Source organism: Rhyacophila brunnea, unplaced genomic scaffold (assembly GCF_057557595.1).
Source record: "Rhyacophila brunnea isolate RB1 unplaced genomic scaffold, BYU_Rbru_1.0 scaffold_8, whole genome shotgun sequence".
NCBI classification, from domain to species: domain Eukaryota; kingdom Metazoa; phylum Arthropoda; class Insecta; order Trichoptera; family Rhyacophilidae; genus Rhyacophila; species Rhyacophila brunnea.
The window spans coordinates 43,015,458-43,027,044 of NW_028233350.1; the positions used below are offsets into that span (position 1 = coordinate 43,015,458).

The 11,587-nt window shown below is 32.8% G+C and overlaps 1 protein-coding gene across 1 annotated transcript; it reads left to right on the forward strand.

Annotated features, from left to right (window-relative positions):
* The first annotated feature begins 731 nt into the window (after positions 1–731).
* Positions 732–9,092, forward strand: ras (Inosine-5'-monophosphate dehydrogenase ras). The gene has a single exon (XM_085958525.1). The coding sequence runs from the start codon at positions 1,048–1,050 to the stop codon at positions 2,590–2,592; it is 1,545 nt and encodes a 514-aa protein (XP_085814651.1). The 5' UTR covers positions 732–1,047; the 3' UTR covers positions 2,593–9,092.
* The last annotated feature ends 2,495 nt before the right edge of the window (positions 9,093–11,587 follow it).

Here is an 11,587-nt window from a genome sequence, read left to right on the forward strand (position 1 = left end):
ATTAATGTTATACCTATTTGGAATTACCTGTTGTATGTAAATATTGCTGTACTTATCTTGTTATTACCTAATCTTATATATTATGTGACGTATAAGTTTAATGAGATTTTTATAATTATATTTAATATTTTTCATAATTATTCTGTAGAATGTGTTATTTATGTTCATTCATTTCATATAAATATACTTTCTACAAAATCCAATTAATACCCTTTTTTCGATTTCTAGAAAGTACATTCCTAACTAATTGTGTGTGAGAGTGTAAGTTAAATTAATAATTATGTTTGTTAATTTAAAAAATGCGTTAAAACACCAATATTAGTAATATGTATTTATAATATGTTTTGTATGAAATGTTTCTAATGAAAAGTAGTCATCAATTAATAATGCGGCTCTGTGCGTGCTACGAAGGTCATTTTTTGTGCACCCACATAATATTTACTCACACTTATAAAATCCTGCTTCAGTTTGAAACGTTTCCAGGATAGGGGATGAGAGTTCTATTTATTTTTCTTTTCTGTGGTAAAACCTCTCTATCATTATTTTGTTGTAATCTTTCAAGAGTAGTGGTCTCAAGAATAATTTATTATACCTACACAAATGATATCATATTTATATATTATTATAATAATATTTTGTGTCTTTATAAAAAAAATCATTTTCTTGCGACGCAATATGCCAGTTAATTTTAGGGTAAAAATATTGTGTCATGTTCGCTAAATGGATCGGCCACGGCGTATGGCATTATGGCAATACCATTCTCACCGCTGCTGTCACAAAATATTTGTTGCCGGTCGCGTGCTGCTTTGACTCTTTGTGTCGAGTGAAATAATATTGTTATTTTTCTGAATAGAAGTCTACTAATCCGTTTATAATTTTTGCCAATCGCGCTGAAAATTTCTTACTGGCTTAACGATTCTATATAGTCCGGTGCTTTTGGCCGAATTCTTATCAATATCTTACCACGTGCTCAGCAAGTGGATTCCACATAAGTGCGACACTAATAATTGCATAATTTAGAATACACCGTTGCGGTGCTTCTACACGATGGCTGAAGCGATGAACGGAATTGAAGATTTGAGAGACGGTCTTTCTATCCAAGAACTCTTCGCCTCCAGCGAGGGACTGACGTACAACGATTTCTTGCTTCTTCCGGGTTACATCGACTTCGCATCGGAAGAAGTGGATCTTACCTCTCAATTGACGAAGAAAATCTCCCTGAAGGCTCCGTTCGTTTCCACTCCGATGGACACTGTCACCGAGGCTGACATGGCTATATCGATGGCACTCTGCGGTGGTATCGGTATAATTCACCACAATTGTTCGCCGGAGTATCAAGCAAACGAGGTACTGAAAGTCAAGAAGTACAAGCACGGTTTTATCAGAGATCCTGTTTGTATGGGGCCGAATAACACCGTCGCCGACGTTGTCAATGCTAAGAAGAAGAACGGATTCACCGGATATCCGGTGACGGCGAATGGAAAACTGGGTGGAGTGCTCATCGGGATTGTCACGTCGCGCGATATTGATTTCAGGGAAAACTCTCCACAACTGCCGTTGGATAAGGTTATGACACCTATAAGTGCTATGATAACGGCCAAATCCGGCATCACTCTTCAGGAAGCCAACGCCATACTAGAAACAAGCAAAAAGGGTAAACTACCGATCATTAATTCAAATGGAGAGCTCGTGGCGCTGATAGCTCGCACAGATTTGAAAAAGGCTCGCAGCTATCCGAATGCTTCGAAAGATTCTAACAAGCAGCTTCTCGTGGGAGCGGCTATCGGAACGCGAGAGGATGACAAGGAACGTTTGAAATTGCTAAACGCCAGCGGAGTCGACGTGGTCGTGCTGGACTCGTCTCAAGGAAATTCTACATATCAAATTAACATGATTAAATATATAAAAGCCGAATTCAATCACATTCAAGTTATTGGAGGCAACGTTGTCACCAGGCAGCAGGCGAAGAATTTGATAGACGCCGGAGTAGATGCTCTTCGAGTCGGGATGGGCAGCGGTTCTATATGCATCACGCAAGAAGTAATGGCGTGTGGGTGCCCTCAGGCGACTGCCGTGTACCAGGTTTCGTCGTACGCCAATCGCTTCGGCGTTCCTGTAATCGCCGACGGAGGAATACAGTCTGTCGGACACATCGTCAAGTCTCTGGCGCTGGGAGCCTCTACAGTCATGATGGGATCCCTTCTGGCGGGAACTTCCGAAGCTCCCGGTGAATATTTCTTTTCAGACGGGGTACGACTCAAAAAATACAGAGGGATGGGAAGTTTAGAAGCCATGGAGCACAAAGATGGCAAAGGCGCCGCCATGAGTCGGTACTTCCACAACGAGTCAGACAAACACCGGGTCGCCCAAGGGGTCAGCGGTAGCATCGTTGACAAGGGTTCCGTCCTCCGCTTTCTGCCTTACCTGCAGACCGGTTTGCAGCACAGCTGCCAAGACCTGGGCGCCAAGTCTCTCACCAAACTTCTCAAGATGACCTACACCAACGAGCTCCGTTTTATGCGGCGGACCCATTCTGCCCAGTTGGAAGGCAACGTCCACGGTCTCTTCTCTTATGAGAAGCGACTCTATTAAATCTTCCAACGGCAGGTCGGTGTACGGAGGGGGAATTTTTGGCTGTCTATCATGGTTTTAAGTTTTTTTTTTGTTTTCTACATACTCTAAAGGAAATTCATTATTTCAGTTGTATCTGTATTATGATTTACTTATTTTGATTGCATAATATTTTTTTATTTATGTAAGGCTTTATTAGACTATCTTAATATTCAGTTTTAGTTAGATAATAAAATTATGTTTTATATTGTACATCAGTGGCGAATAGGTGATTATTTAGAGCTATTATATTGGAGTGCTATAGTTACAAATGGCAAAAACAAAAGTTTCAGTAATCTATGTACTTTGGTCTAGTTTTTTTTTTATATAGAATATCACATGCCATCTATTGTAAATTATGAAGGCAGATTGGAGAGTTGTACCTATAGAACGAGAGGCTTTTGAATTACAATCCTTCGAAGACAATAAATGCTTTTTTTGTATGCCCTTCTTCCAAAAGTAATTCTTCGCCACTGATACAGATGTAGTTAAACAAGATAAACATAGTTAATATAACAAGATTTCTGTATCTTCAATGTATTAAATTTGTTCTAAGAGATTATCAATGTGAGGTATCTAAGGCAGAGTATTTGGATCTCCACAGTGTGGAGGCCTCCTGACGGACGTTTTCTCAAGAATTGGTCATTAGCTAATTTGTTAGGATTGCGCCGATGAATAGGCGACGACTTGTCCGCTTGATAGGAATTAAGCGGTCGTCAATCTCATCTTATATTTAAATGACATCTAAATCGAATGAACATAATATCTTAGGTGTTGTAATTAATAGATGTCCTAATATTAAGTAATTATTAACATTATATTGTGTTTATTAACACATTCCTTACTACTCGAACAGCTCCTAATACTCTGTTCTCTATGTTAGTCAAAAGTCTTGAACGTACTATTTCAAGTATTTAATATTGATGTTTATCTGTACAATTATTTGTACAATAGTATATTTTTTTGTACTTTTTAATAGAAAAAAACAACAGTAATATTTGAAAATGGGTTGTAACGAATACATTTACCCTGCATTATAAAAAATAGTCATGGTTCCAAATTCATTAGGTGGAATTTAGTAATTTTATCAACAATTAAAAATAGGTTGAAAATTTGTAGAAGGTATACTATTTTGTATATATTATTGTTGTACTTAAAAAGTTGTAGTACTTACAGATTATTTAAAAAATAATTTTTGTGTGAATCTATGTAATTACCTCCCTACCTATAAATGTGTACATTATTTAAATTTAATTATAAATAACTGATTATTCTCTCTGGTCAGATTAAGTATACCTGAAATATATTTTATGAGATGATTTACAAGTTTACTGAGAATCAATAAACATTTTGAATATTTTATAAATTTTATGGCTATTTTGCTCAAGTTCTTTTAAAAATGAATTGGAAGTCATATTTTGGTTTGGATTTTTAATGGTTTTTACTCAACGAATTAGTCTTTTTGAAGATGCCATGACAAATACAGATTGAAGGTTATAAAATATACCGTTGATGTATATTATTATTATGTCTTTCTTTAATATTAGTTTTACCGAATTATGTATTTTACGCGTCGGCTTATAATGTCGTGGATCTGGCAAATACACGTATTATTTCTCAATGTGTGTTTGTAGTCAGAGTATGGAGCAAGTGGCTAACATCCATTTCTCATAAAAACAAAAATCTCTTAATACAAACCTCGTTGGAGTTCCATTATTGTGATCTTAGGATCGGATATGGCAAAAAAAAAAAAAAAAATGTATTTGAAGGTGGGTGTTCATTCTCTGAAGCACTCATGAAAATTGGTGCAGTCAAAATTAGCTTAATATTGGCTATATTTATGGTTGTCGTAAATTTTTTATGCAATTTCATAATTTTACCAATAGTTGCAACTTGGTCTACAAATGAATAAATTCCATTTGATCTATTGGACTCTTATCTTTAATTAATTTATATTTTAATTGAGTGTGGTACCAATGGCAACATTTAAATTGAAACAAAATAATATGTTTAAAATGAGAAACTTAGAATCTTGAATTCTAATATAGAAGATTGTTTTTGTTTTATTCATTAAAAATATTGCCAGTAACTTTTTTATGGTAAAATAAGTAAGTACACACTGTAAATATTTAGGTATAAATATTATTATACGTTTTGTACATCGTTTTCACTACAAAATAAATACAAATTAGATGAAAGTATTCATATAATATCTATCTATATTCTATATACTACTAAAATAGATTTTTATATCTCTCTTATTTCTTTCAGAAGATAATTAACACAAGTTGTGAGATTGTGCTTTAATGCAGTGTTTCCTTAAAAGGACTGTTTTACTCAGGCACCAAATTTAATATTCATGTTGAAAATGAATATTTTATTCAATATGATTAGTATTCGATATAAATCAGTTGTAATTTGTGTGGGTCTCACAAAAAATACCCAAAACAAAGGATTAAAAAAAAAAAACATTGAACTATAAAAAAAATACAAATTTTTAAAAGTATTTATGACAGAGGGTCCATTGTACACTTTAAAAAAACTCAGCAAAATATAGTGCCAAATGCATAATATTTTACTTGTAAAATACTCTCTTTGTGAAAAAGTCATCTGAATTGATATTTGTTATTTGTTGTTGATTGAAAGTGATATTTGTCTATTCCTTGTTTAAAACGCAGGTTTGAAATTGATATCTATAATTCTAATGTGTATTTACTTGACTCAATATCTTTATTCACATTCCAAACTAGTTTGCTGCAAAACATGACTTGTCACAGAGGAGTAGACACAAAGTGTCCTTTAATTTATTAAGTGTTTAATATTCATTAGAATATTGTATTAGGTAGTTTTTAATGCTTTTACTGTCCGATCCCACTCCTGTTTTTGTGTCTCGGAATTACTTGTTTATAAGTACTTGTATTAACATTTTGATAATTAAGTTCTAACCAGTTTATCAGTACTTTAATATAAAAACAAAATTACTTACTATTGTTTAAAATAATAAATTATTATGTCCAAATAAACATAATATTTTTATGTCCACATAAAACCAATTGGATAACAAACAGGAAAGAATACTGATTAAATTAATAGCGGGTTATTCTAAAATATTATGTATTTTCAATAATTATTACTACAATTCATATATGTACAAACTTGATACAATTATTAACATGACTTATGTACTGATTGACACATCATTGGTGCAATATATGTGGTTGTAAAAAAACATCTGTTAGCACTTGCAACGTGGAAACATGAAACTAATGGAAATTAGGTTACCCTCTGAGTGAGGCTGTAACAAGATCTTAATCTCAAGTGTCGAGAAATATGGGATAAACATTACGTCTGTATCATAATATGCATTAAAGTTTGTCACATGCATTCAATATTGTTATTTTTTAGGACACTCTTTGTGTTTTTATTTTATTGCCTGACCATCGTAAGGTAATAAACGGAATCCGGCTACAAAGCCGTGATCCGTGGCGACTGGCTTTCACATTTCTATTTTATTAATCTGTTCTCTGCTGCACTGTAAGCGCTCAGCATAGTCGTCGCCAAACCACACAGGATCCATACTATTCATAGCACGCAAGTTGGGTCATGTACTGACCTGGCCAAATCGCACGGATCACAAAGATAAAAATGAAGGCAAGGCGATTGCAATGACATCTCAGGTTGGGAAATATCCTTAAAAAATTGAATCGCTGCATTGGTATACAGTATAACCCCTATTTTACATTTTTTAAGGGACTAAAAAAAAACCTAATTGGAGGGAAAATGTAATAGGGGGGTATTGAAAAAAAAAACATTTAAATTTTGTTTCTAAAAAAAAAAAACGTTTTATTAAAAAACAACATTCAATTAAAATTTTTATTGAAAAAATCATGTATATTAGTTTGTTGCATTTTTGTTTTTTTGTTATGTAATTCTCTTTCAAGACTATATAAACATTTAAAAGTGTCATCTTGGATATCAGCAAAGCTTGTAAAGTAGGTTTTTAAACCCTCGGTGAACCTCATTGCATCTTCTTTTGTTGGAATATCAACCTCTTCTTCATCAGACAGTTCTTCAGAAACGCGCGTAACTCGCATATTTTGAATATTTCCGACGCAAATCGCGGGAAAGAAAAACGTAAATGGGGGTATTAAATGTACTGAAATACATCGGGATTGAAAAAATTACACGCAATTGCCGGGAAAACGTGAATTCCGGGCACGTAAAAACGAGGTTATACTGTATTTCTAATTGATTAATGTACCCAATATTTGCGTCAATTCATATCTAATACAAAATCACTGTTTGACAGTTGAGTTTTGGATTGAACTTTATAGGCATATCTGAGATGGGAATATTTTGGTGTCAGGTCAAATGTCTGTGCGACCAGAGACAAGCAACCAAAATAAACTTTAAATTCTTTCGCAATATGCTGATAAATCATTCATAAAATTTATGATTTAATTTCAAAATTAATAAGAAACATTTTACATATATAATTTAATTTATTCATTGGGTCATGTTTCATCTGCTTAGAGTAGTGGTTCTCAACTTACTAGTATTCTGTGAGTATTTAAATGAAGTACAATATGCCTGGTTGTTGTGTATTATTTTTATCAAATACAATTTTTTGGAAGTGTTTTCATTAACTTAAAAGAAAAATCAATGTTTCAAAGAATACATTAAAACCTCTTTGATAGGTATTCTCCTTTACCTCTTTGATAGGTAATTAACTACTTAAACTGTCAAATGAATGCTCATTTTTTATTTATTGTTAGTTTGTATTTCAATTTAAAAAATAATGATTTTTATGTTTTTATTTTATATATACATATAATATGGCATTAATTGAACACATTTCAATGGCAATCTTAACTTTCAATGTTTACTGTTGTTTTGTCAATATCTGCGCATAGAATCATGTATGTATGTAATTAACCAATTGGGTGAATCTAAAATCATAGCGGAATGTCTTAGTAGAAGTATAAAGTTGTTTTCAAATGAACCAGCAATGCAGTCACTTAATCAGTAGACCATAGGTCCTTTTTTATGTTTCAATTTCATACATATTTGGCTCCGTCTCTGTATAACAGGAATGGCAAACCTATGGCACGCGAGATGATTTTGCATGACACGCACGAATGTTTCATTTTAAATAGTAAAGAAATAACTATTTTATATATATTTAAAAACTATTTTTTTTAACTTTTACAAATAAATTTACAAGTACCTACTTACATAATATTTAAAAATAATGACGACATAGCCATGCGTATCTTCTTCGGTTTTTCATATTATGTTTATCAATCGATGCGCAAACGGAAACGACGAAATTCATGCATAAATGACAAATCGCTTTGTATAAAAAATTGCAGGCAAATCCTTTTCGAGAACAATCATTACGTTTAATGTAAATATACAATTGCATAGGTTGGTCCTCAGGATCGGGAAATTAAAAATAAAAATATTCAATCAACAAACCGTATGAAATTAATTATCGGCAGCCATTCAAATATAATAACTGTTTATTATTTTGCCTCAAACATAATCTCTAAAAATGGAAAACCGTTCAGTGATGGAGAATACAATATGAAAGAAGAGTGGTTTAAATGTATCCACGATCTCTTGGACTAATTTGAAGACAAGAGAAAAAAATCAAAGAAGAAAAGATATGCCTTTCTCTAGAAGTACAGTGAAAGATACTCAAGAACTCAATTTTTAAACTTTTTTAATAGAATTATTGAAAATAATTTTTTCAGAAAATTTAAAAAAAACTTTTTTTTGTCGTTATGAAAAACTGCTTGGCACGTCAGACAGTCAAAAAATATTATTTGGGAAATTTTGGCACGCATAAATGTAAAAAGGTTCGCCATCCCTGCTATAGAAGAATTATTTTTTTAACGTCCTTGTCATACACACTGATATACACCGCTCAAGTATGCAAAGTTGGCTTAAAACACATCCATGAAGTGATACTTTTTAAACTTCAATTATTATGTTTGTTAGATGATTGAACCATTCCTTCAATACTGACTTATCGTGTGTTCGGTACCGATTTATAAATACCGTACAATTATGATTATCTGCAGTAAATTTGACTGATTGGCTGGATTTCCAAAAATATGTTGTAAAGCGAGCCTGTGTATTATTTTTGTAACAATACAAAAAAGATTAGGCGCTTAACTGATAAATGGGGATCTACAATAATTATTTTCGCTTATCTCAAAATCATTTCACGAAAGAACATGGTTTTAGATAGGGATATATTAGTAAATGTGTTTTATACCTGGATAAATATTGTATAGGATTATTATTAAGGAAAATGTGTCAAAATATATAATATCTATGTAATGTGTTAGATGTACAATGTAAACACATTTTTGTATGACTTTATCAAGCACTTAATTTTCATGATAAATTTGATATTATAATAAATCTAATATTATAGTTTTGTTGTGATTTTAATAAATTTATTTAGTCAAAAATTGATACTGCTATTTATTTCCTAAAATATTGTATTATTTCCATCATTATACCCACCTACAATGCAACGCGTACTTATCTAAAATGGTTCAAACTAAGGGACGATGACCACTGTCTATGTATTGGCAACACTTCTCAAACAATGGCGTGTTATTAATGACTGTCCATTACTAAAAAAGAAGCGATCGGCTGTTGAAGTTCTTTCTGGACAACACATTAGGGAATTGACCTCCAAAAGCCTGGCCCGAAAGCCCAGTGCCTTATGCATTGGACAAGGGCTGACAGAACCACCATGTACCAAAAAGCAAGGACAAAAAAAAATGCAATGTGTAGTCCTATAAACTTATCTAAAGAACGGTCAAAAATGGAACTACGAGCTACCATATGGATGCCATTTTGAAAATGTCATTCGAATGTCAGATTTTGTCCAGTTGCGAGTCTTGATTGGGTAGTTTTCGACAGTGGCTCCCCAAGTTTGTAGGTCTGTAATGTGGTATGTTAGGCATAATGCGGTAAGACCACAAAAGGAACCAATGGATAGGGAGGCTGACAAGAGTACACGATGTGATACGAGGTCACATAGCTGATGAAAAATTAATCAAACGGTTGCATATTATGTTGCACTAATTGACCACAGGGACGAGTTAAAACCCGCATGATTGACAAACTCATAAAGGTCAGTGGATGTACATGGTAATGAAGAACAATGAACCAAGTAAAGTCAAAGCAGATAGAGGAGGCATTCATCCAGCAGTGTATCGGCTCCGGTTGATGATAATGACTTGTTCAAAGCCTGTGACTTAACCCCTTCCTCTTCCTAATAATATAATATAGATCCTAAATTCAATGAAAAAATAACCTCAAAAAAAAAAAAAATGAATTGTAACTTTTCTTCTGATTAAATAAATAATATGTAAAACCAGGGCTTTTTTTTCCATTTAACGCGGTGGAACGGCGTTCCGGCACCTTTTTTCACGGTTTTATTTCAAAATCAATTAAACGAAAAAATATTTGCGCTTAAGTAATTACAATAATAATTCGTTAAAATGATAAAATAAGGTACAGGTGGAAGCCATTTTGAATGTTGGCGTGTTAGTGTTAGTGAAGTAACCGTATAGTTTAAATAGCAAACCTGCGTATGTAACTAGCTTCATACGTATGTCTTTGCGTATTATGATTTTGACGTTTATCGCATGGCAGCATCTGCGTATATTGTTATTTACGTTTGTTTAGTCAGTTTGTGTTACGATTACGTGTTGTGCAACTATTTTATATATTATTTAGTGCAACCCCAAGTTTAAATATGAAAAGAATTTCCTGTTACTTCTCAACCACCGGCAGCGGCGCCGATTCCGCAAATAAAAAGCTCAAAACAGTAACAGAAACGATGACAGAAGATATGGAAATATCGGTACATGTAGATGTTCCTGAATCATCTCGAGCTGATCTCGGGGATCAAGGTCGAACTCAAAACGATTGGCCAGACTGCTGGTCATTAGATCAAAATACATACTCGAATACATTCTCGAAAAGACATATTCTGAAAAACTCTTGCGTTTGGTATATGCTCTGAATTCTATTCCCATTTCTTCAAGTGAATGTGAACGAGGGTTTTCGCAAATGAATCTTATTATTACCCCAACAAGAGCTTCGTTAAACACTAAAACAGTTTCGGCACTCTTGTTCATCAAACTCGTGGGACCACCATTGACACTTTTCGATCCTTCAAAATATGTTGATAGGTGGTTACTTAAAGGAAGACATTCGGCCTTAGACTCTAACACTAAGAAAAGGAATCGAGATGATGTCTCAGACGAGAATTGGAAAAAACTTTGGAAATCACTCTAAACTTTTATTCAAGTTCATAAATAAATACATTACATATGTATTTACAATTATATTTTAAATTTAGTCTTATTTGTACAATATATTTCAAATATAATGTATGTATTTTATTGTTTCTGTAGCTTTGTTTTGACTAAAATAAAAAATTATCGTAAAAATCAACCTTTTTTTGTTCGCTTCGTGGCATAGCTCCTTTAAATTTCATTTAAGTGACATTTGAATATAATTTTATTTAGTAAAAAGCTTGACATGAAGTGAGTTCCGAAACCTTTTTTTTTTAAAAAAAGCCCTGTGTAAAACCATTATTTATTTGTTTTATTTGAAAAAAATATATCAAAAAATCAAAAAAAAAAACACCTGAATGGGCACTGGTTGATAAAAAAACCAACATAAATTATAGTTTTTCCAAATTTCTGATAGATATTTTTTATTTTTATTTTGAAATTGTTTTAAGATATTAAATATCTGATGCAAAATGATAGAGATCGGTATGAAATGAAGAAAAAAATGCTTTGCCCTATAAAGGGTTTTTTTTTTTTTTTTTAGAATTATTAATAACCATGTCCTTGCTTTTTCGTACAAGGTGGTTGTTAGTAATTTTGAACAATCACAAACACCCAGGCTTTGAGAAAATCACATAAATGTTTTTGTC